Source organism: Aedes albopictus, chromosome 1 (assembly GCF_035046485.1).
Source record: "Aedes albopictus strain Foshan chromosome 1, AalbF5, whole genome shotgun sequence".
Taxonomy (NCBI): domain Eukaryota; kingdom Metazoa; phylum Arthropoda; class Insecta; order Diptera; family Culicidae; genus Aedes; species Aedes albopictus.
This window is the reverse complement of record NC_085136.1, coordinates 92183524-92210689: the sequence shown is the minus strand read 5'-3', so window position 1 is coordinate 92210689 and position 27166 is coordinate 92183524. Positions and strand designations below refer to the sequence as shown.

Below are 27166 nucleotides of genomic sequence, written 5' to 3'. Positions count from 1 at the left end.
GGGTTGATCCTCCGGTCGTCAGTCGCGGTAGTTGGTACCTCGGATCAGGACGGTTCACCGAAAAACGAACCGGGCGCGCGGTCGAGATTGTGTGTTGTATTCCCGTTTTTTGTGCAAATAGAGGAAGAGTTTTTTTTATCCCGACAGAAGGAAGAATAGCAATGTGGAAGTCGGTGGTCTGCGTGGCGTTGATCGGTGCCTTCGGGGCCGTCAGCGGAACGTCCAAGCTGCAGGAACGCTACAGCTGGCGCCAGTTGGACTTTGTGTTCCCGAACCAGCAGCTCAAACAGCAGGCCCTGGCCAGTGGGGACTACGTGCCGACCAACGGACTCCCGGTCGGAATCGAACGGTGGGAGAACAAGCTCTTTGTGTCGGTGCCAAGATGGAAGGATGGTAATTATCTGCGATTTTTGTTTTTTGTTCGTCTCTACATGATCAGAGGACAATGTGTTTCCGAGTGAAGTTGGTGCGATCGTTGATCGAGAAAAATAAATGGGCAAAACAAGAATCGGGGAAGAGACTGTCTTCGAACTATTGATCGTGATGTAATGAGGTTAATTGAAGAACGTGGTGATATCAAGGACACGAGATAATGGAAACACGGAGTTGGGATGCATTACATGTGAAGCACACAAAAAAGCGACCCGGGAATCGGTGAAAGGACACATATTTTAAAGTGAATTGGCATGAGTAGGTGAACCGGTGCCAGTGATTGTATCAAAATGGGCCATTTAGAGAGGTTGTTTATGGGATCCAGCGAAGACACTCTTAAGCGAATTGGATCTAGTGGCTCCTGATATGGGAAATGGACCGACCTTGGTGTGGCATTTTGCTAAAATACGTATCTGGAGTGGACAGTATTATCTACACATGTACTCTGATTGCTTGAGTGAACAATCATGGCGGATATTACAGCAGTCTTTAATTGGTTTTGCGGTTGTGACTGGTACACGAAATCAAAGTTTGCTTTTCATGTTCTGTAATCATGCAATAAAATTGGCTATGGCCTGAATGGACACAGGAGAACACTGACTCTGTGTATAATATCCAAATATGCAGCTGGTTTCTTTTTTGTGGAAGATTGAACTCATAACCGTTGAATTTATAACTTAAAACAGTTGGTTGGCATTTCAACACCCATTTTTTTTTTTTTATTTAAATATCATTTTTCGTGACCTAAAGTCGATTTAAACATGTTTTGGAAGGTGATTCTTTTTGATTCGCAATTTTGTGAATTTGTGTGTTTGATGTTTCTAATTTTTATTTTTGTACATAACTACACTTTTGTATTTTTCCAGGAAGCCCATTCAAAATACCAATTAATTAAGATGAAAACATTTCGAGATTTTATGATTAATGTTAAAATATTATTTTTTTTTCATGGAAATTTTTATTTTTCAATTACTTTAACGAAATTAATTCTAAAGTGCATTTAAAACATATATATTGTTGCGATTCAGAACAAAAAGAAACAGAAGATTTTGACAATTTATCCAAAATTGTAATAGGGTAAATTTCCTATTATTGCACACTCTAAAAACTTACCAATTGTCGCACACTTCATGCTCTTCTTATAAGCTAGCTGAAATTCCTAAAAAAAATATAAAAAGATCATATCATAACATATTTGAAAAAAAAACTTCGGAAATGTTACCTAAGAAATCAAAAGTTTGCTGAACAGATTTATTCTGCAATCTTTTCCATAGATATACCCAAAAATCCATATGAATTCATTTTAAAACTTTTAAAATTACGTTTTATTCATAAAATTACTCCAGTGTTTCTGATGGAAACCCATATAGAAGATTTTGAATTTCTCGGATTAGCCAAAACAGTCTTCTTTTCCTCAGTAGACTGTAAGGGCGTGGCTCATGCTTAATTCTTCTTATTTTTTAGAATTCGTTCCAGTATTTCCTTCAGGGACACCGCCAGAAATTCCTACATGCATTATTCTTCTCTTGGGAAATTTTCTGAAATGTTTACAGAAAGTAAATTTTACTAGAATTTTACTAAAGAATCCTCTTAGTTCCCATTAAAGTGCATACCTGTGCATGGATTTTTTTTTTGGAAATTTCTTCAGGAATTTCCATTGAAATTTCCCTTGGCGCTTCATCAGGAGTTTCTCAAGAAATAACTCAAAAGATTAGGATTGAAACTGATGCCTGGTATTCCTTAGATTTTTTTCCAGAAATTCCTCTTGGGGTTCCTTGAGGGATTCCATGAGAAATCCATTCAAGGATTGCTACATAAGAACAAGCTTGTATTCTACAATAAATTTCTCCAAATATTTCTGGCGAAATTTGTCCAGATATAGTCAGAATTTGTTTTAGAAGTTTTGGATTATCCAAAAATTCTTATAAAAATTCATCGGAAAAATCTTTTATGAATTTCTTAAGGGGTTACTCCAGGAATTTCTCAAAACGTTTCTTTTTATGCAATTCCAGATTTTTTTCTACAAAGATTCTGATATTCTCACAGAAATTAATGTAGGGTTTCCTTTAGAAATTCGGATTGTTTTCCAGCTTTTGAATAATAAAGAGGGTACCTTAATGCGTTTCTACAAGTATTTTCTTAGGTATTCATCCAGAAAATACCTATAACATAACTTTCGAAATTACCTCACTATTTTTTTGTCCAGGAACTCCTCAAACTAAAACTTAAAAAATACAAGAATATCTTCTAGGAGTTTCCAAAAGGTATCACCAGGAGTTTTTAGGAGATTTCTTTAGACAATCCTTCAGACATTTCTTTGAAATTTCTTCGGGATTTACTTTAATAATTCTCTAGTTAGTTTTGTCCCATTTCTGGAAAAATCTCAGGAAAAAATATCTGAACCAATTCTGCAGGGATTTCTAAAGATAACCCAGGAGATTTTTTTAACGGAACCGCAAGTGCATTAAAAAAAATGCTTGTTGGAATGCAGAAATCACTGAGTGTTTAAGGAAAAACTTTCGAAGCAATCCCTGTAGGATTTGTAATGAAATTGTTCAGAAGAATTTCTGGAACACTCCCTAGAAGATTTTTTGAGAAAATCCCTTGCAGAAATTTCTAAAATTATGAAGAAATCTTTGGGGATAAAAATATTGCCCCTAACGAATGTCAGAAAGAATCTCAGAAGGAATTTCTAAGGAGTTTCGTGATCAGGAAGGCGAAATTTCCCCTAAAGTGTTCCTTTTATTGTATGAGTACACTTCGGCGAAACTCAATATTCAGGTACGGATTTTTGGTAGTAAGGAAATCGTCTGTAAAATCCCTTTAAAAATGTTAAGAATTACTTCTGAGTGAATCTCTGGAGGAATATCCAAAGAAATTCAAGGGAAATTCTTGAAGGAATCCCAGGAGGAATAACTTAAGAACTTAATAGAGAAATGTCTCGTATAATCCTTAGTGGAATTACTAGAAAACATTTAGGAGAAATCTAGAAGACATCATTTAATATAATTCTTGGTGGATTTCTGAAAGTGTGTTCAAATAAATCTGTGAATGAATTTTTGAAAAAATACCTGCGAAAACGCACAGATAAGCAACTACAACAATCCCTAGAAAAAAATCATGAGATATTTGTAAAAGAATTTCGGTCTTCTAGACTACTAATTTCTTACATAATCCATGGGAAAATACTTGAATTACCCTTAGAGAAAATACCGTATAAATTTTATCGAGGAACATCTGCAGTAAATCCTGAAGGAATTTCTGTATGAACTCATGTAGGAATCTCCGGAGAAAGTCCTGCCTGAATCACAGAACGCAAATGTAAAATATTTCTTTAGCATCTTCTGCATCCCCGAAGATGTATAAGTACATATATTCATGTGAGAATTCTGAATGGAATCCTTAAACAGTTCCTGATCGATTCACCGGTGATATTTCTGAAGATTTTCAATAACTGAAAAATTTCAAGAAGAAACCAATGGAAGAATATAGCGAAGAATCGTTTAAAGATTTGCTTAAAAAGAAACCTTGCAGAATGCTCCACAGGGATCTCTAGAAAAAACAATCTAAAGTAATTCCTTGTGGAGTTTCAGAAGGTACCCATAGACAGCTAACAAAAATATCAACGCGCACTGAAATGGCAAAAACTGGCAATGACCAATATCGCACAGAAATATAAGGAAATAAGGATAAAAACTATCAAAGACTTTAATGAGAGAAAGAGATGTTCTTTCTTTTTATAATCTGCACAAAAAAATGAAACATATACATAGATTTTCCAATAATTCAGCAAAAATCTGATTTTTATTACTTCACCCATTCAACGTGTTAGGTGGTTTTAGTCAAATTTATTGCTAATTTGAGCGACAATATAGTTGCCTAGACATCAACCTAAAATAATTCTTGAAAAGGAAATATTTGAAGACACTAGAAAAATTGTTCCAAGATTTCCTGGAATAATGTCTGAAAGAAAAACAGGAAGTGTTTCTCTTAAGAAAAACCTGAGTATTTCAGACAGAATTGCTGCAGTAATTGCTGACGGAGTTCATGGATTAATTTTGAAAGAAATTTTAAATTTTTCAAAGAATCCCGGAAAAAAATTCTGAAGGAATATTTGAAATAATTTCCGAAGGAGTTTGTGGAAGATTTTCTAAAGAAAAATTTCTAGAGCTCCCATTTATTTTCATAAAGAATCGCCTAATGTATTTCTGAATGAAGCTGTGGGTGTTTTCCTGAAAGAATGCTCGTTCAAATTCCTGTGTTAAAATATCAAAAAAAAAAAAAAAGATTCTTCAAGTAGGTACATACATTCCCGATAAAAAGTTTGGGGTCACCCCCTCAAAAACATGTCATTTTTTAGGCACATATCTTCGCCAATTTGCGTCCGATTTCAAAACCCTAGGTCTCATTCAAAAGATAATAAGTCAAAGAAACTTTGAACATGATTTAAAAAAAATGTATGTAAACTTAAACCAAAGTTGCCAAATTTTCTAAAAAAAAATGAATATAAACTTACGGCACTTACGTCACTGGAAATTGGGTCGACCAAATTTTAAGATGAGAGCGGTATTATAACCCATTTTCTATTAGCTTTCAACTGCTTTTTACAGAACTAAGCTTAAAAATCAAGAAAAAAAAGTTATTAAGTAAATTAATCCTTGATGTCATCGTCCAAAAATTTGGGGTCACCCCTCAAAATGCTGTATCGGCCGAAAGTTTGGGGTCGTTACACATGGAAAAGTGATTTGTTAATATCTTTCATCATTCAATTTTGATTCTTCTTGGCTTATTTGAAACAAAATGAATGATACTTACTGCATAGACATTGAAACACACATATTTGTTGAAATTTACATACTAAAACTAAACGTAAAGTTGCTTCATTTTTTGAAGTGTGGTGAAATGTGTTAACTTTACATAACATTTTTATGTACAAAAATTGTTAAATACGTTAAGTTAAAAAAATCAAATTTAGGTAATTATCTTTGAAAAAAGCCAAAAAGAATGAAAATGAACTATAGATGACGAAGATATCATCAAATCACTTTTCCATGTTTTACGAAAGTGACCCCAAACTTTTGACTGATACATCATATTGAGGGGTGACCCCAAACTTTTGGTCGATGACATGAAGAGTTAATTTACTTAATAACTTTTTTTTTCTAGATTTTGTAGCTAAGTTCTGCAAAAATCAGTTGAAAGCTAATATAAAATGGGTCATATTACCGCTCGCATCTTAAAATTTGGCCGACTAAATTTCCAGCGACACTGCTGTAAGTTTATATTCATTTTTTAGAAAATTTGGCAACATAATTTTTTGAAAACTTTTTTTAAATCATGTTCAAAGTTTCTTTGACTTATTATCATTTGAATGAAACCTAGGGTTTTGAAATCGGACGCAAATTGGCGGAGATATGGGCCTAAAAAATGACATATTTTTGAGGGGGTGACCCCAAACTTTTGATCGGGAGTGTACATATGTACAGCCATGGCCAACTGAGTGAACTTTAGTATGAAAAAATGGCGAATTTGCCTGCTGCAAAAACAATTAGACCTTAGAGTGACAATCCTCTATGAATTCTTTCGGGCATTCCTTCGTAAGATCCTTCTGAATTCCACCATAAATTCCTTTTGTTTTTCCTACGAAAGTTTATTACCATGTTCTTCCTAGATTTCTTGCTGATACTCATTCAGGAGGTCCTTCTGGAATTCCTACAGAAGTGCCTTCAGAGGTTGATCTAAGAGTTCTCTCTTAGATTTCTCCAGAGGTTCTTTCCTGGGACCCTCAGGAGTTCCTACTGAAATCACTCCAGCAGTTTGTTCTGGTGTTTTTTTCCTCCCCTGTTGGGGAAATTGAACTACTGCGTCCAATAAGCTAAACTTCTGTGGCATGTCCCCTACTTTATTCGGCAAACTTTTCTACAAAACCACAAGGCCAAAGTCGTTCATATATCGTTTCCTGCAGGCTTATGAGCTGAGAAAACATCAAGTGAGTGTAAGTCCTTGCAAGTGAGTGTTCCCATCGTTGTGTGGCACCAACTTAGCTGTTCACACGAAGCGCATCCGATATCAAACAAAAGTTCCTCCTAAAAAGCCCTTCTCAGATGATCCGAATCAAAATCTCAACAACAAATCCATTCCCTCCCGCCGACTCCGGAGGCTCATTCATCGACCTCATTTATGGGTGAAATATGATACCCCCTTGGCTACCGAACTCGATCGATCGCGTTTGGTTGCCCGGCGCTTGTTTACACCTAGCGCCAACGTGATCGAATTCCACGTTAATGTTATTATGAGTCGCGTTTTTGGTAATTTACAACCGGACAGAAGCGTCGGCAAAAATAAACATAGGGTTCGGTGGGGAACTTGGGCAACTAGAGTAACGTATAAGTACTCATTAAAAACAAATGTCTACAGTATTATCTTGTATGTAGTTACAACATCGGTGCATTGGAAGATTCACGTTGCTGTCAGAATTAGTTGACTTCCCCCTATTATGCCCACACTACCCCACTTTCCCTTAACTGGACCTCCCTTGTGGCCACATAGATTTGTGGTTCCATGTTTGGAAACGATTGCACTATTTTGGCACCGATTTTGTGACTTGTTTGCTTTCTGTTAGTTGTTCTGAAATAATAACAGTCACAAGCTCAAAAATAACCCACTGTTTCGTAAATATCTGCCGCAGAGAATGCGAACAAACGGTGATTGTACCTTCGGCCTTGCATTTGGGATTGGCAACTAACGAGAAGCTAAGCTTTCTTCCGGCGGCCGGGCCGCGACGTTGTAATACAACCGGATGCCGTGAGCTCAAAATATTTGGAAATCCTTCCACTCGCGGCTTGGTATGATTTCATGCTCGGCCGGCAACTCGCCTTTCTCGCCTTCTTCCGCGGCTTCATTCGCGGTGTTAGGGTAAAAGGGTATAATGCGCCCCACCGGGGCAAAACGCCCCCCTTCATTTTCTAGCGATTCAAGCGCTTTTCACATGCGTGATCGATTAGAAATCTCAAATATTGAAGAATAATTGCCATCAAGCTGGTCCGTTAGTGAATTGGTACAGAAAAGCAATTAAAATATCAAAAAGTCTGAAATCGAGGCTTTTGGCGTAATATTTTACCTCTTGTTAGCTGACTTCATTGTAAACGAAGCTAGTTCTGTTCGCTTGTGTTACTTTGCAACTTTTATGCAGTTAAACACTTGTTGAAAGACCCTCCTAGGATAAGCATGTGGTGGAATTATCCCCTGGGACAGTTTTAACACGGGGCTGGACGTTCTTCTTTTGATGGGGCGTATTGCCCCGTTTGTTTTGAAGAGGCAAATTTTGGAACGTTTTCGAAAAACGTTTCAAAGCTACCATAGCCACCTCTCCAAAGGCAAAGTTCACATGCAACACTTCACTAACTTTAGTAATAACGGTTTGTAGTGAACAATAGATGGAATAAGGCGCCAGTTTCAGATATATTGCCATTTCTGCTTAGGGGGGGCATATTATACCTGTTTACCCTAAATGTGCTGTAAAACTGATTCATTAAGTCGCACTACTAGCTGCTGGCCGGTAAAAACCCAACCTTCTACGTGCGTGTAGGTCTCTGTGCGAGCGGTTGATGACCGGGCGGAGCTTGGAAACTTGGAAACATATCACACACCTGTTGTTGCAATGACAAGTGATATTCGCTGAGCTCGAGGGAGACACAGAGAGGTCAACGTCGAGGTCTCGACTTCTTCCGCTTACAGGTCTAGGGCTCCACTCTATTTTTGTAAGAGCAGAGCTCTGATTTTAGATTTCTCTGATGATTACTTCAGTAAATCTTCCGTTGGTTCCTCTAGTAAAAAAACTCTTCAAAATTTTCTCCAAAGTTTTTTAGAGATTTAACCAGAAATTAATTTAAGAACTTTATTGAAATCCTTCCCTGGTTTTTTTTCTATATTGCTCCATGAATTCCTTTAGAAAATCAAAAGTTCTTTTGAAACATCTTATATGGATTGCTTCTAAAATTCTTCTAAATTTCCGTTAGAGTCCGTCCAGAAATTTCTCAAAGGATTTTTTTTAGAAAATCCGTCACAGTCTCCTTCGGGAATCATTTATTTATTTTAAATGTTTTCAAAAAAAAATCCTCAATAAATGTATGCTTGGATCTAAAGTGCAAATTCATCTTTAATGGATTTCTTTCAAAACTATTCCATGGATTCCTTCAGCAATTATTGCAGGAGTTTGGGTTCGAAGTCAACAAGGTTTCTTGTAGAAACTAATTCCGCGATATTTTTTTCACTTATCCTTTCGTAGATTTTTAAAGAAATTTCTTCAGAGCTTCATTCATGCATTTCGCCGAAAATGTGTTTAAATTTTTTTCTTTTTCTCGGGCAGGGATGGGATCATTCATTTGCAAAGAGTTACATTCACTTGATACTATCTCAGTTCAGAAGCATTCTATCAAAAAACTATGTATGGATGAATTGAACATTGTAGTTTTATCTGAAAGTTCGCCGAATAGCATTGGAGTCGCACACGCATTCCAAATTCGTGAACGAGCTGTGAAGGCAACTCTCCACGCGGTGAATGTAAATTACATTCACGCCGTGGAGAGTTGCATTTTCTACCTTCTGTTGACTTTATTATTGACGCTACGCTAATACATTGTTCTACAAAGTTTCAGGTAAAACAAAAATAAAAAAGTGTTCTATACATTAGTTTTTGCTACGATGTTTCTGAAGCGAGTTATTCGCAAGTGAATGTAGATGATCGCAAATGAATAATCCCATCCTTAAACCCACGACACTACTTTTCTTTCGAAGGAAGAACCCAAATAGTGAGATTCAAGGAATACTATAATTGAAACGTAACAATTGTAATTATTATTTTTTAATAATTTCATTAGGTAAATTTTAATGTTAATGCTATTAATTTCTTCAAACACAAACATTCTTTCAAAATTCTTCCATTGGGTTTCTTATTCCAATGGCAGAAAATGTTCCAGAGATTCCTAATGCTTCAAGAAATTCACCATAGAAACCGCTTAATGATTCCACTTTTTCAAGGATTCATCCAAAAATTCCTTCAGATTTTCCAACACGTATTTCCCCAGAAATAGAATGATACCTAGTTATATATCCGAGAAAACTTGTTAAGATACTTCTTAATCTCTAGGATAAAAAATTAGGAATATATTCTGGAGTAATTTATGCAGGAATTAATGAGAGAATCTTTGAGCAAGAATCTGATTGAATCCCTGAAGGAAGGTCTGAATCAATCTAAAACAACCCTTGGAGGAATGTCTGGAAGAAATATTATAGAAACACCAGGCGAAACTTCAAGAATAATCTTTTGAGTATTGTTCATTTTGTTTATATAAAACAGCATTTAACCCGAGGGAGCCTCTGGAGAAACTCAAGCTTTATGAAACATTTTCTGAATTTCTGAAGGAAAACCCTAGGGGAAATTTTGAATAATTCGTGAAAAACAATCTCTAAGAATTGCATTTTTTTTTTAAAGCAAAAACGTTTGACGGAATGCCTAGAAGAATCTTTGAAGAAGATCCTTGAAGATATATGTATTTGGGAAATTTCCAAAAGATTTTTTGGAGAAACCCCGTTTTTTTTAAACAATCAAGCTTAAGAATTCTTCAACGAATCCCTGAAGGAATTTCCGAGGAAACCCGTGAATCATGTGTAAAAAAAGAATATTTTGAGAATTTTTTTGAGAATCTACTGAAACAGTCCCAAGAAATATTCCTGGAGGAGTTTCTAAAATAATCTCCGGAGGAATCCCTGGAGAGTTTTTTAAAGAAATGCATGAACAATAATGCATTTGAACTTTTCAGTACGCATGCCATCAAGCAGCTGAAACTTCACCGCGCATGCGCTGTATACAGCAAGCGATGTTTTTGGTAGTGTTGTACTTTTTACAACGGCGCGCGTCCTGAAGGGTTAAAGGGATTTCTTGGTGAGTTTTAGAGAAATTCTTGCTGAAATCATTCAAAGAAATCCTGCAAGAAGCTTCTTGTGTAAAAAAGATGATTAATCGTGAAGCAATTTCTAAAACTGTAACTGGAAGTAATAGTGAAGAGTGTTCTAAGGAATTCTAAGAATTTCTGAACTCATCAAAAGAATTTAAGCTCGAATGTCCCTTTCGTGATAGTTATAAAAACAAATCGCGAAACAATGATGTATGGAGAGGTTTGCCGAGAATAATTCTCATTATTCTGCATTCTTTCTTTTTATGGCGCAATAATGCAGTCTTTCATTTGAGCACGTATAAGTATATTAGACGCTCTGACTTTATTTATTATTATTTTTTATTGATAACTAGCTGTCCCGGCAAACTTTGTCTTGCCGTCTTGTGGTGGTTTGACAACTGTTGAGCTCATAACGTCACCGCACTCTAGATTGATTTCATTTCGATCTTGTTGATTTCCTTCCCAGCTCATGGAAAATCAGTACTTTTTCAATTTTGTTACTTTTCTAGCTGATTTTCGTAACTTTTTGCACATATAAACACAGCCACCACGAATACGAACCAAACCGTGCAAGAGTCATCCTGATCGGTTCAGCCGTTCTTGAGTTTTGTTGCCTCAAAGGGATATCAAACTCATTTTTATATATATAGATTTATCAAATTGTTATCCTGTATTTTTTCTCCCATTAAATACTTCTTAACTTGGCAGGGTTCAATATTGTTGGTGGTTCAGTCACTTTCCTATAATCTATCGTATACGCGCTTAAGTTTGTGGCCAATAGTACTAGTTGAAAGCTGGTATTTTCTTAACTCCATAAAGCCTGCTTCGGCATCATCAATACCCAGAAATACGGCTGTACCTTTGATCGGTCAGAATTCACCAAAGACTGTACCGACGTTTGTGCCAAATTTCTTAAAAATTGGTGCAGTATTTTCAACATGACCAATGTTCAAATATTTGAGTTCTCATTCAAAAAAAAAATCTCACAAGGTAGGTGGAGGTGTCGAAAAATTGTGAAAATTGCGTTACGTAATAACTGAACAGCCCCTTAGCAGCTATAACAGCATCCATTTATGACGTAACACTAAAATAGTCATTTTTTATATTATAGCAGAGAATCCTTGCTTGAATTGACTTATGTTTCTTTTAAGTAAAAAATCTGAAATTGCCAAGTTATGCAAACAATTAATTTTCCAATCAATTGACAATTCAATAATAGTTCAGAAACATTGCATAACATTGGTTGTGTTCTCTCTAATACAGTTGGTCGGCCGAGCGCCTAACTCTAACACAATGAACGCTCAACGCATACCATGTGGTTGGTGACGAAGTATGCGTCAGTCGAGCTTCAATATAAGCTTACTAAAAACAATACGCTTGCATTAAGTGTTTGTTGGAAACGCTTCGAATCCAGTTTGACTAACAATTCCGCAGAACCGTTACTTGTTCTGTGGCTTAGTTGGTCAAAGCGACGGACAAGTGATACGGAGTCAGGGGTTCAAATCCCACCAAAACACATGATTTTTTTTTTTCAAAAAATTATCTCTCAATGTGTCAATTCAACGCTCTTTGCCTTCAAATGCTTTTAAGTTTTTATTTTAATAGTACTGACAATTACACCTTTCTTGTAAAATTAAGTCCTTGAAGACGAAGAATGTTGACATTTCGTTTAAAATTAAGTCCTATATAATCAAAAATTACGTGTTTTTATCTGTAAATTCACATCTCTAAAGACGCTCGTATATGTCAGGTCCATAAATCTAAAAATACTTATGGAAATTAAAAGTCACACTTCGTAGAGCTTCCGAGATGACAATCAAAACACCGCTTCAATTTACCTTTCAAATCTGCAATCCTCTCTCTCTTCTTGGCGTAACGTCCTCATTGTGACAAAGCCTGCTTCTCAGCTTAGTGTTCTATGAGCACTTCCACAGTTATTAACTGAGAGCTTCCTCTGCCAATGACCATTTTGCATGCGTATATCGTGTGGCAGGCACGAAGATACTCTATGCCCAAGGAAGTCAAGGAAATTTCCTTTACGAAAAGATCCTGGACCGACCGGGAATCGAACCCGTCACCCTCAGCATGGTCATGCTGAATACTCGTGCGTTTACCGCCTCGGCTATATGGGCCCTATCTGCAATCCATATAGTATGTTTTTAATCGCTGACAACTCCACACTGCGACAAACATTCTAATTACTACCAATTAAAAGAACATTCGAATCACCCTCCCCGTGGGGCAACCTATCATATCATACCCCGAGACCGTACAACACATCAAACGTGACAGCATTAGTTCACCACTGGCAGAGCTAGAGACCCCCATAATGGCAATAGCGAGTGAGTGAGTGAGTGACGCGTAAGAGGTTGCTTTTCCGTCTTGAGCGATCTACCTGTTAAATCAACCACTCGAAGAAGTAAAGGTGCTGACTGCTAAACCTCTTTCTGTTGCTGCCTGATGCAGAAATTAGCAAATCCAGCAAAAAGGCAGTTGGTCGAGTTCACAACTTCTGCGTTGAATCACGCAACGTGAGAAAGACAACATCATCGAGCGTCACTACCCCGCGGCGCAACAGCTCACACCTTGTCGATCGGTTGACGCACCCATCCGCGTCGCTACCTTACAACCTACCTAGGTACCTACCTGAACTGAGCAGCGATGATCGATAGCGGCGTGGGGTGCGGTTTGCGCGATAGCTCGCGATTATGATGAAGCGGCCGGTATCCGAGCGTGATTGCGAGCGCGTTACGCTCCGTTACGCTCGTTGGGAAAAAGGACGTTTGTGTGGCTACCAGCCACCCATTAACCCACCCTCAGTCAGTTAGCTTCACTTTTGGTTGGTTGGCAAATTTCGAGGTGGCAGACATGAGGCGCTGCAAATTGGTTCCTCCAAGGTTGGCGACGCGATTGGAGTGCTGCTATGGTGGGGTATCGTGCAAGGATTCGCCAGTTGATTTGATCGCGATTAGGGTGGTTGCGACGTGCAGCGATCTTGAGAAATAGCTCGTGAACACGGTTTTGTATAATCGTATGTGGAAGACGGATGAAATTTTTAGGAAATTTCCGTAGAAATGATATACATTTTTTAGAATTTTGTGGTGGATTCTCTGAAGTATGCATAATTTTTGAGTCAATTTTAAAACTTCTTCATTTGGTACTTGCATATTAGCATTAGCATTAACTTTAAGCAAGTGGAACAAATTCGTAGGTAGTACAGTCCCAGACCGCTGTTATGTTGTCCCGTTCCCGTCCGTTATCAAAGCATACAGATTTGGGGTTGGTAACTGACTTTAAAAAAGATTGACGCATTCCTCCAACGGTCGTGAGCTGTCCTGGCCACTTCCTTGGGACAGATGGGGATGGGACAGGATGGTTGGGTGGATGCCTACCAAAGAGACTTAGAGTGACCTCCGTCTCGCTTAGAGACAAGATACTCTCTTTGAATTAGTGTAATCAGTTTTGTACTAGTTGAACTGATTACACTCATTTACCAAGGATACGTTTGTTCAACGTTCAGGCACCGAAGTTAAAACAAAATAAACCAGAACGAACTCACCAAATTGTATGAATTTCGGTTCTCTGGAGACAAAATTGTTAACTTCTATTTGCGTCTCCGCTCAGCCAGCAGCGATATTGTCCAAAACACCCGAAAATCACGCGAAAATGCAGACGAATTCCGGCACTCCGTTAGAAAAAGACAAACTTCTACAGTCGTAAAATTGTTTCATATTTTTCTCCATTTGGAACTTTGAAAATCTTCAGAAATTCTGCTAAAAAATCTTAAACTTATTAGGATTTTTTCTGTATTTATTTTTTTGAATTTCTGCGTTACTTTCTCAAATTTCTTTGAAAATTTGTTTAGATACTGCTTAGGCATTCCGTTAAGAATTTTTTTTCTGTAAACTTTCACAACAATTACCTACTTTTAAAGTTCTTCGGAAATTTCTTCGGAAATTGAATTCTAAATTCTGGCATTTGCTTTCTGAAACCCTTTTGCTATTGACTTGAGATTCTCTTCGGCAGTTTTATTAAGATTCTTTCCGTAAATTCTTTGTATGTTTTTGTAATATATTCCATCTCTTTCGGTAATTTCAGTAAGGATTCTTTTTTGGAATTTCTTTGAAAGTTTATTTGGTTATTTGGTAATTATTTTCATTTTTTAAATGTGTTCTGCATTTTCTTTAAGATACACTTTGGCTATTTTTCTTTTAATCTACGGCATTTCTCATGAAAAATCTTACCATAATTACTTTTTATTTATTTTTTTTTTCCAAAGTTTCATGGTGAGCTTTTCTGATAATTCTTCTGGAAATTGCTTTGTCAATTTATTTAAAAATTTCGCCATCTATTTGTGAAAATTCAGCAATTTTCAATCGGAGTTGCTGAGTGAATTGAATATTTCCGAATATATTTCTGAAAAGCTTGCTGAGAAACTATAAAACATGCCGAGGGAATTTCCTTAAAAATTACATAAGAGGTTCCAAAAAAGAAATTTCATGGAATATGCCGAAGGTTTTTCAAAAGGAATACTTCAAAGAAATTACTGAAGATTTTCACAGGAATTACTTCACAATTGTCCAAAGACAATGCCAGAGAAAGTGCTTAAGAAGTCCTATATAAACCTTTTGAAGAAAATTTCAAAAGAATTCTCAAAGTTGTTTTCAAATCAATTGGAAAGGAGTTGGTGCAGAAATACACAAAACCTTTCTCAAAAAAAAATGCTGAAAGAATTTCTACAGGAATTGTTGAAAGAATCGTGGAAATTACCTAGAGGAATGACTGGAATAAAGGCCATTTTTTAAGGAATTGCTGATAAAATGTATAAAAAATGTAGAAGTACATAGCATAGAAATTAAAAAAAAAAAAACTACTCAGAAATACTAAAAACATTAATGAAAAATTCACGAATAAATTTTAAGAGCAATTTTCTCAAAGAAACTCGAAATAACATTGCTGAAGTTGTTTACAATGGACTTCCGAAAGATTCCTCAAAGAAATTTCTGAACAAATTTCGATTGGCACGGAAATTTCTGGAAAAAATCATTGGAAATCTCTAGTGAAGTTTTTGGATAAGCCCTTGTGGGATTCCAAAAGGAATCCCTATAGGAACCCTAGGAGAAAATTCTTGAGAGACTTCTTGAGAAATTCCTAGTTGAATTTCCTAGAGGAGCTTCTGAAAGAATTTCAGAATCCCCAAAAAATCTACAAAAATCCATTTAAAAAAATCTGGAAAACCTATCAAAACTTCTGAAGAAATTCCTGGAGAAACCCCTGGAAGAATTCCTTGTGGAATTCTGAAAAAAAGCATTTAAAAGCCCATTTAGGAACCTATGTTCAACATGTTAGGGGAATTGTTTAAGGAATACTTGGTGGAATCACTAAAGAGTAAATTTTACAAACATTCCAGGGTAAGTTCTGGTGAAATTTGTGAGAGAATCCCTGGAGTAATTCTTACTGTATACTTGTAATCCCTGATAGATATTTGGTGGTGTGAGTTTCCTTGAGAAACTCCTGACTGAGCCCTTAAAAAACCTCCAGAGGAATCCCTAGAAGTACCAAATAAATCCCTCGTGGGATCTTTGTGTCTTGAGGAATCCTTGGTGAAAGTTTTAGAACAATCCCTTTTGAAATTCCTGGATAAAGCCCTGAATGGATTCCTACACGAATCCCTGGGTATGTCTCTAGAGGAATATCTGACGAAATTCCTAGGGAAATTTAGATGAATTCATGGATTCTCTGGTGGAGTTCTTAGAACAGTTACATAAAAAAACGCATAACTAAAAACTAACGACTGGACTAAAAAAAAGTGAGACACACAAAATCATGTATAACTTTTGATTACGCACACAATTTTTTGACCAGTCATTTTTGAATTTTTTGAACGGGAATAGTTCATTATATGTAGATAATACCATTAAATTTTGTGTATGTTTGTTAACCCTCTAATATCCACATTTTTTATTTTGATCTAAATATCATTTTTCGTCATCTAAAATCGATTTAAACAATTTTTTGGAAGATGATTATTTTTAATTCTCAACTTCGTGAATTTCAGTTTTATATTTTTTCTAGAAGCCTATTTGAAGTACATTTCTTAGGATAAAAACATTTTGGTATTTTATGATTATTGTTGAAGTATATTTTTTTTAAATTTTTACATAGAAAATTTTATTTTCCGTGTTATCTTAAAGAAAATAATTTTAGAGTGTATTCGATCCCCTTAAACTATCAAACTAGGATAGCTTGAATTGGGAAAAATATAAAATATGTTAATTGAAGCGATTCAATACAAAATAAACAATGACTTCTAAAAGGTTACAAAACTTAAATTTTTCAATGATTTTTAAACAATGTAAATACACTTTATAGTACACCAAAAACCATTTTGAGATTCACAAAACAGTCCTCAATATCAGCCAAAAAAAAATATTTTCCACGAAACAAAAATTACAAAAATGATTAAACTATACCCCGTCTAAAGGGTTAAAGTATGTCGTCAAATTTTCATTCAATTTGATCCAACCGTTAAAAAGTTCTAGCCAAATATGTAGCCCTATGTCACAATAAGCAGATGTGGTTTTTCATATAGTGAAATGCTGATATTTTTACTGAAAACAGTTTAACACAACAATTTTAAACTGTCAATGTTTCATAAAAATCGGGACAGTGTTGCAAATTCTGCAGCCAAAATAGTGCATACTGATTTTAGAAGGGCAAAAAAAAATGTTTGAATTGTTAAGAAAGGACTACACCGTTTATGATGAATTTTTTATCACTTATTATGCCTGACTTGGATAACTTACAGTCAAATTTTCAGACGTTTTGGTGAACTAACAGCAAAGTTATAGCCTAAATAATTTTCGAAATGGATGCCCAAAGTTTCCAATACTAAACCGATTTAGATGGATTTTTTTCGTACTAAGACTATGCCCACCAATGCGTTAGTAAACCCAAATTGGCAACCTCCATCATAACGCCGAACCCCACCAATTGTTGCTAAATCGGTTTGGAAATGACAAACTACCTTCCCGGTGAACAGTGGATTCATATATTTGGCAACCCAACCAAACCGTTGCCATCACCTTCTTTTTGTGTTGGATCTCGATGCCAAAACAAAAACAAGACGACGTTCAACAAGTAAAACATAAAAAGTGATATCTAGCTCTTGAAAACGTTGTTCCGTCCTGCGTTGATGATGGCATTAGCCCCATTGTTGGAAGTGTCCCGAAACTCGATTATCGGAATAAACTGAACAATAGAAAATTGAATATTCTAGAAGTTCTTTAAAATTTGAACAAAATGTAAATGCCGCTATAATAATAAAAACGCCAGCACATTTGCTCCAGAAAAAATCTGCTATTCTACCAGGAATTTGTTTTGGTATTCCTCCAGAAATTCCGCCAGGAGATTTTACTGAAATCAATTTAAAGATCTCTCTAGTAGTTCCTTGTGAGATTCCTCCTTGATTTTCTTCTCGGATTCCTCCAAGAATTTCCTTAAATAGTCCAGGATTTCCTGCAGGGATTCTTTTGAAATCTTCGTCAGGGGTTTTTCCTGGAATTTATTTAACCCTTCCTATAGGAATTTCATCAGTTACAGATATTCCCCTGTAATTTGTTTTAATGTTTGGAGAATTTCCCTTCAAAATCCTTGGAGGATTTCTTCTTGCATTCCTTGAGGGACTTCTCCAGGTACTTCATAAGAGATTTCATCAAGTATTCTTCAAGTGATTTCTTCAGGAACTCTTCAGTGATTTCTGCAGAAAGTTCTTTGGGATTTTTGCTAGAATTGTTTGTGGGATTCTTCCCGGAATTCCTTAACGTATTTATCCATAAACTCCATAATGGATTGCTTTAGAAACTCCTTCAGAGATTTTTCCAGGAATTCTTCGAGGATTCCCCGATTCTTTAGGTGTTTTCCTGACAATCTTTGTGGAATTTTTCGTTGCATTACTGGAGTTTTCTCCAGGTTCTCCTCCAGGAATGCCTTCTAAAATTTCTTCGGGGAATTTTCCAGGAACTCCTTCATTTCTTCAACGTTTCCTCCAAAAACTCTTCTTGGGATTTACCCTAGAATTTCTTCTGCGGTATCTCAAAGAACTTTTTCAGGGATTTCTCCAGAAGATCCTTCAGGAATTTCTCAAGCAATTTCTTCAAAGGTTCCTCTAGGATTTTTCAAAAATTAATAAAGGAATTTCTTCAGGGTTTCATCCAGCTTGTTCTCCCGGGGTTTATTCACGTGTTCCTACGTGGATTACTTGCATAGCTCCGTCAGAGGTTTCTCTTGCAGTTCATTCAGAAATTCCTTCAGAAAAATCTTTAGGAATTCCATCAGGAAGTTTTGAGGTAACCCTCGAGGGTTTTCTAGAGTGTTCCCTCCAGGAATTTATTCAGGGGTTCATTCAGAAACTCCTTCAAACATATCTCTAAACCTTCTGCTGGAGTTCATTCAAGGATTCCTGTAGAAGATCCTTTAGAGATTCTTCCAGATTTTTTTCTTGAATTCCTCGTTCCTTGGTATTCATCTAGGAAATTCATCTTGGATTTTTGAAATATTTTTTAGAGATTCGTCCAGGAATTTCGGCAGGGAATTTGCCGAGAATTTTTTGGGGATTTCTTTAGAAATTTCTTCATAGACTGAGGTGTGCAGCATAGTTGTCCCATGTTCTACGGGAATCCGTATTAACATGGGATAACTATGATCTTGTGCCGACTTTTCGAACCCTCTAAGCAGAATACCCTCTTTGAATGAGTATAATCAGTTTTGTACCTTTTAATTCCGCCCTATGTTGCTTATCCTTTGACAGATACGCGTATTTCCACTAGCACTTGTAATCTTCCTCAGTGTCAGTTAATCCACTGACAGTCCAAAATGGGACAACTATGTTGCACACGGATGTAGATTTCCAGGAATTCCCTCAAGAATTCCATCAGTGATTACTCTCCAGGAGTTCCTTCAGTTTATTCGAGTTGCTGGATGAACTTTCTGTTGTGATTTCTTCAGGAGTTCGTCGAGGAGTTCCTTCTGTAATTCCTCCATGAGTTCCTTATGTGGTTTTTCCTGAAATTCTTCAAGTCATTCCTCCAGTACCTGTTCGCGATTGCATTTCGTCGTCACTGGAATAAAAAAAAATCGAACAGAACACTTGAGTAACTTCCTTGGGCATAGAATCTTCGTGTCTGCCACACGATATACACATAATGAATGGTCATTTGCAGAACACGCTCTCAGTGAATAACTGCGAAAGTGCTCATAGAAGAAGCTGAGAAGCAGGCTTTTTCCCAGTTGAGACGTTACGTCAAGAAGAAGAGAAAGTCATGCGGAATTCATGTTCAACGATCAGTATGTTCCGTACTATCGAAAATTTGACTCCATGTTTACGATATGAAGTACTACTACCAACCACCGGTGGGGAGATAAGGTAATATTTTACCAACGATGATGGGAACGCGTGGTGCGAAAACAGGTGGGTATTAGAAATACAACCGGTTTGCATACATCTACTACTCACCGACTTACTACGCACTGGTGGGGATAGTCTAACTACATAAAATATGATATTCCTTGTTAAAAATCAGCTATTTTGTGTACGCAATCAAAAGTTATTCATTATTTTGTGTGTCTCACTTTTTTCGGGTCCAGTCTTTAGTATTCAATTGAGACCTATCCCAAAGATAGCAAGATATAAAAAAACTTGTAGTACTTTTTTTTGAAAACGTGGAATAGGGTAAAATAGTTCTTAGCCTTTGCTGGAATTTAAAACCAAATACCCAATTTTCAGATAGTTCTAAGCTTTCTGAATACCGCTACTATTCTATTTTATCCGGATTCTTTTTTCCATAAGTTTATTTGAGGCTCATTCGTTTAATCAAAAACTTTACGGAGCCGATTCCCATATGAATAATTTGATGAGTATTCTAGAAATTCAATCTAATAAAACATTTTTTCGCGCGCACTTTTTCCTCGGACGAGAATTTGATCCGGAACTGGATTGCGAAGCCGCAAACTGAGCTCGTCGCTGGTCAGCCATCGGGTTTCCAATCACGTCCTTGATTACTTGAACCGCCCGTTCAACTTTTTCTGCCGTAAGCGTCCAAGTCCCGCTTCATTCACTACCATCTTGTTTTGGCCCTGGTTGTTCCTGTTCCGGATCTACTTCGTTCGTATCCTGATCATCGATTTCCTCTTCAATAACTTCAATAATGTCGTCCTCAATAAGGTCCGAAGGTATCTGCATAGCGGGTGCAATGGGTTTTCCTGCCACAATATTTGCAAAAGAGAATCCTTTCGGTGGCCTTCCGCATAGCACCAAAAACATGTGTCCTTGAGTCCGTCATAGAACACTCTACCTCTCAGGCCAGCAACGTCAATTGCCGGTGGAATACTTCTTTTGACCTCCATATACACACCGCGTATACCATTGTGCAAATGGTCGAGGCCTTGGTCCGCTGGTAATTTCTCACGGATCACACGGTCGATCTTCCCATATTCTCCAAGCACCAGTGAGAGCTGATCATCCTCCAGTTGTGGTGGCAGGTCGAAAACTCGAACATACTGCATATTTGCACCAGCAACCGACATGCGGACGTTTACTAGTTTCCCACTGGTATAAACAAACTTTCTTTGTTCCATGTTTTTCTGCAGGGATTCCTTCATGGTATCACTGGACACAAATTTAATGTACAGCAATCGATCCTGCGCCGTTTCATACGATGATTCCATCGTTAATAAATCCGTGTCCAATTCCTTCAGAAATCTTGCGATTTCTTCCCATGTGGGATTTGGACTGCTGTTACAAAAATAAAAGAAAATAATATTTACAAAGTATTAACACTGCACGATACACATAGAACCTTACAAATGCACAAATTAGGAACATCACAAATTGACGCAGCACAACACATAACATAAATGTGCCCTGTTATCCAGATGGATAACATCTTCTGATCACAGGATGACGAGGTTTCATGTATTGATTTGGGTCCATCAGTCATCCTGGAATTGTATTTCATTTGGCAGTTTGCCTTTTAGTTCACAGCATTTGATGTTGTGTTCATAGCTTGGTTTAGTCTAGGAAAACTAATCCTAATCGGGCATCCCGTTTCGGGTTTTACCTCTAGAGTTCTGTGACTTGAAGTCTGTGCCAGGGAAAGGTTTACGTCTCTAGTACTTAATTGCGGCCCGAAATGGCCTGAATGTTGGCAGTCGAAGTAGGATTGCACTTCATGGGCCACTATTCTGCCAGAACCCTATAAATGTGCATTAATATTAGGCGAATATTTACAAGTCAAATTGAAACATATAACACAAAGAACTCACGAATGTTACATTTAGAAGACATTAAACAATTATTTTATCTTATTATTGTAACAAATATTTATACCCGTAACACAATCCAACGTTTGAGCAGGAATTTTTCGTGAATCGTTCACCGATTCACGAAAAATTCAGCTCCCATATGCTTCGTATCCTTTATAACAATAGTGTTAAGGCCATATACTTAACACTACGATAAAGATAAATAACTTAACCTAAACTCAAAACAAAACCAAAACGAGTTATGCTACCCGAAAGCCACAATGCTTTCCAGAAACGTAGCGGTGAACAGGACTAACAAATCCCCAGAAAACACCTCAACTCAAAACTAAAGATTGTTACCCGAAAGCCAAACTGCTCTCCAAATTACGTAACAAATTAATCTAACCTAAACTTAACTTTACTTTTATGGAGGTTAACTGTCCACAAAAATAAAATGGCCTTAAAACTGTCATTATAATCCTTCCAACTAGCCTTCATTTGCATACACGGGGTTTTTTAGTTGGGCGCCATGTTACAAAAATACAACATGGAACCCTACAAATTCTAGGGCCCCACGTTGGGCGCCATGTTACAAAAATAAAAGAAAATAAATTATTTACAAAGGATTAACATATCACAACACATAGAACCTTATAAATGCACAAATAAGAGACATCACAAGTTGACGCAAGACAACACAAAACATAAATGTGCCCTGTTATCCTGATAGATAACATCTTCCGATCACAGGATGACGAGGTTTCATTTATTGATTTCGGTCCGTCAGTCATCCTGCAATTGTATTTTTGTTGGCAGTTCGCCTTTTAGTTCACAGCATTTGTAGCTGTGTTCATAGCTTGGTTTTGTCTAGGAAAACTAATCCTAATCGGGCATCCCGTTTCGGGTTTTACCTCTAGAGTTCTGTGACTTGAAGTCTGTGCCAGGGAAAGGTTTACGTCTCTAGTACCGTAAAACGGGGTATCATTGATCAGCGGGGTAACATTGATCGGCTTGACCGACCTAATGAAATATTCCAACAAGCATTTTACATTGAATCTGTTTCTGCTATCGAATGGTATATCGTAATCTGCTATTATTTAGCTATTAAATGACATGTAATTCTTGAAAATTGAATTTCATGAACATTGAAATAAATCGATTTTTCAATTGCTGTGTTTCGCAGCGCAATGAGATGCTTTGTCAAACATGCATGCATGGCATGAATACTAGATACAAAATGAGGTTCGAAATCACTGTATTACTTCAATATGATATCCTAGAGTTGGATTAAATGAACGAAACTTTTATGAAAATGTTCGTTTTTAATAAAATATACGTTTTATTGAAAGTAGGCTAACAATTCCTTAAGCCATTGCCTACCTTTAGGCGTTATTCGCGGTTTGAAGGATTTTAATCATAAAATAACTCAAAAAGTACATAACTTGTAAGAATTTGGACAACATATTCGAAATCAGCGACCCCGAATTTAGTGAGTAAGGGTATTTTCAACACAAACGAACATTGTTAACTTAGGTGATCAATGTTACCCCAAATCAACACAATCAAAAATTAGACTAAATAGCCAATTTAAACATGTTTAAAAGTTTTACAAAACTTTTTCGAGTAGCTTAACACATAATCAGAGAGCCAGTACTTATTTTAAAAATATAAAACATGTAACATTCGGCAGCACTTTTTTTGTACCAGCAAAACCACAAAAACGATCCTTAAACAAATACGAAACGATCCATAACATATATTTGCATGTTCCACAGAATTGAACTGAAAATCCCTAAAAAAGCAGTAATGATCCATACAAAAGTGCAATACGATCCATAGTTTATGCGAAAAGAGCAATAAAATTGCTAACAAGACCCCATGAAATGATATTTTTTATGGATCGTTGCGCATTTGTTTATGGATCATTTGGTTTGTTTTATATGCAAAAGGATGTTTTCCCGTAACATTCACTTTAACAAGAGAATTATTCAAGAAAGATCGAAAATTCTGATCAATGTTACCCCGGATTACGGTACTTAATTGCGGCCCGAAATGGCCTGAATGTTGGCAATCGAAGTAGGATTGCACTTCATGGGCCACTATTCTGCCAGAACCCTATAAATGTGCATTAATATTAGGCGAATATTTACAAGTCAAATTGAAACATATAACACAAAGAACTCACGAATGTTACATTTAGAAGACATTAAACAATTATTTTATCTTATTATTGTAACAAATATTTATACCCGTAACACTGCCCGCCGGGAAACGGAATTGCACCGTGTTAATAAACATCTCATCCATGATGTGGTAATTGAATGAGATTCAGCACCAACAAGCGAACGTTAACGACCGGGGAACAAAGCCGCGTGCGACAAAGCAAATCGATAGCAAAAAAAAACTACCTGCAGAGCGAACACATTTGTTCGTCTATACTCGACGGCTTCTGCGACAGAACTGGATCCGGATTCTGAATTATGGGGTTTTGAATATAACACTGGTAACACTGGCGCCACCTTGCGAAAGTTCAAACCAAAGTCAACGCTGCCAGATAGTTCTTTACCTGCTGAACACTTCTAGCTCATCGGAGTTTCGAGTCATACGGATTTGAACTTTTTTGACACCAGGCGCCACCTAGCAGATAAATCACGAATTTGACCCCAAAAAGAGGATAGGTGGATAAAGTAACCAAAGTAAACGTTTTATTTTAGAAGATGTCGAGTTTATAAGATAAAATTGAGATAATCAGTCTTTTATGGTCCATCCCGAATGGGATATGCGCTAATTCCCGTCATATCAGATGGAAAGTGTCGAATAATTTACGATATTCGCCTAGGGATGATGCAAGCAAATATGTGCGTGAATTTTTTGTATACGGAACATCGTATTTCACAACCATCGAAAAATATTTCAGATTTGGATCTGGGATCGAATTCTAGCCCCAATAAACTTATTAGCCTAAACTAGGGCTATAAATCTCGTTCATAGAAGAAAAAATGTCGATTTTAATTAGAATCAAATTTCAGATATATGACCTAGATTAGATGGCTGTACTTTGTGGCCTGAATATCCAGCTTTTTACAAGTTCCCTGTTGGGTGCAATAATAGTATCCGTTTATTGGACAATTTAACTACCTGTGTATAGTTAATCTGACAATCGCCATTAACCCATTAAGTGACTTGATTGCCCTAAAAAACGCTATGAAACCCAATCAGACTCCCACAATCACGAAACTCCGCCGCGTTCACACCTCAAGTAAAACAAAAAGAGACATGATCCCTTTTGACAGCCCAACGTTCATTTCAACACCTGCCGAGTTGCAAACTACGAGAAAAAAAACCGCACAAGCCCCCATTCATATCCAATCACCCAGCAAAATGACAGCCCCTTTATCCGATGAATGAAAAAAAAAACGGCGATTAAGATCTTGACTTGAGCGACCCCCGACTTCGCCGTTAATCCGAAAGCAATCCAACCACCCAATTTGCCCAGTCACGACGATACTGGACCTACCTCAAGCTCAAAGCACTGCCGGCGGCGGCGGCGGCGGCGGCGACTTTACTCATTCATTGTTCATTACTTCGTTCATTCAGTTTTTACGAGTGCGAAAAGCTGTGCGCGGTAGGGGGGTACCTACAGTAGCAGTTAAACACTTGTGCGCGAAAAACGATCTGTGGACGCCTTTAATTTCTCAGCGGCCAAGTTCAAGGTCGTTACGCAGCTTTCGGATCTGCTTGATTGGATAATGGATTCGATTAGTGCTGGGGGTCGACGACGATTGACGTGCCAACTTTTTTATTGATTCGATTCATTTGAAAGGTTATTTCCTGTTTGATTAATTGGTGTTTGCTTCTTCTCTTCGCGCAGGTATCCCATCTACCCTGAACTACATCGACATGAATCAGACGCCGTCGGGATCGCCCCCGCTGATCCCGTATCCAAGCTGGGCCAACAACGTGGCCGGAGACTGTCAGAACGGTCTGTCGACCGTGTACCGTATCAAGGCTGACAAGTGCGGACGCCTCTGGGTTCTGGACACCGGTACCGTTGGAATCGGAAACACCACCCAGCAGCTGTGCCCGTACGCGCTGAACATCTTTGACCTCAAGACCAACACCCGTCTGCGACGATACGAACTGCGCGCTGAAGACACCAACCAGAACACCTTCATCGCCAACATTGCCATCGACATGGGACGCAGCTGCGACGACACCTTTGCCTACATGTCCGACGAACTGGGCTACGGATTGATTGCCTACTCGTTTGAGAAGAACAAGTCCTGGCGGTTCGAGCACAGCTTCTTCTTCCCGGATCCTCTGCGTGGAGACTTCAACGTCGCCGGTCTGAACTTCCAATGGGGTGAGGAAGGTATCTTCGGAATGTCGCTGTCCCCAATGCAAGCCGACGGTTTCCGTACCATGTACTTCTCGCCACTGGCTAGCCACCGTGAATTCATGGTCTCCACTCAGGTCCTCCGCGATGAAGAAGGCGCTGAAGAGAGCTTCCACAAGTTCACCTATCTGAAGGAACGAGGACCCAACAGCCACACTACATCCCGAGTGATGAGCGAGACCGGACTGCAACTGTTCAACCTGATCGACCAGAACGCCGTCGGATGCTGGCATTCGTCGCTGCCTTACAGCCCCGAGAACCACGGAATCGTTGACCGCGACGATGTCGAACTGGTCTTCCCTGCTGACGTCAAGATCGATTTCGAAGAAAACGTCTGGGTCATCTCCGACCGTATGCCTGTGTTCCTCATCGCCGAGCTGGACTACAGCGATGTTAACTTCCGCATCTTCACCGCTCCTCTGAGCACCCTGGTCTCTGGAACCGTCTGCGACGTCGCTCCATCGCTCCGACCAGGTGCCATCCAATCCAAATTCGGTGGATCCGATTTGACGACCTACCCAGGAACCACCCTGCTCCCAGCCGGCTACAGCCAGCCCATCAGCTACACCCCAACCTCCTACGCCCCGACCGTTGCCCCAGTGACCAAGTACACATCCGCCCCGGCAGCGTACGATCACCCCACATCCCACATGTACACAACCCAGGAATATCCGACGACCGCGAAGGCATATCACTTCAACAAGTACCACAACGTGGAGTACCAATCGCACGGAAACGGCCAAGCCGACTACCACTTCGGCCACGGAGGACACTACCACGGTGGTCATGACCATGGCGGTCATGACTACGGCCACGATCACGGATACTACGGCGGCGGAGAGCACCGCCGGTACTGGGGAGCTGGCCCCAAGAAGCCCGAAGCCTGGAAGCAGCAGCTGTACTAGTAGAACCCACCACCCCCGATACTGCGGACTAGCCGCACAGTTTTCGTTTTAGAGAAATTTAGGTAAATTATTTGTCAGTGTAAAAGTGCAGTACTCTCGTCAAGTGTCTTAAGTTTAAGTATCTAAGATCGAACGAACCAACTCAAGTCGAATAAAGTAAGATGTTTGTTACGAAA

The 27166-nt window shown here is 38.1% G+C and overlaps 1 protein-coding gene across 1 annotated transcript; it reads left to right on the top strand.

The window, feature by feature from the left end:
- Positions 1-27166, top strand: LOC109402083 (protein yellow). Its single transcript, XM_019674699.3, has 2 exons — positions 1-393; positions 25561-27166. The coding sequence occupies exons 1-2, from the start codon at positions 162-164 to the stop codon at positions 26988-26990; spliced, it is 1662 nt and encodes a 553-aa protein (XP_019530244.1). The 5' UTR covers positions 1-161; the 3' UTR covers positions 26991-27166.

Excerpts from the sequence above, each read along its gene's own strand:
- LOC109402083 (XM_019674699.3), top strand. The coding sequence starts at position 162 with ATGTGGAAGTCGGTGGTCTGCGTGGCGTTGATCGGTGCCTTCGGGGCC. Across the intron at positions 394-25,560 it reads GGTGCCAAGATGGAAGGATG|GTATCCCATCTACCCTGAAC; the intron begins GTAATTATCTGC and ends CTCTTCGCGCAG.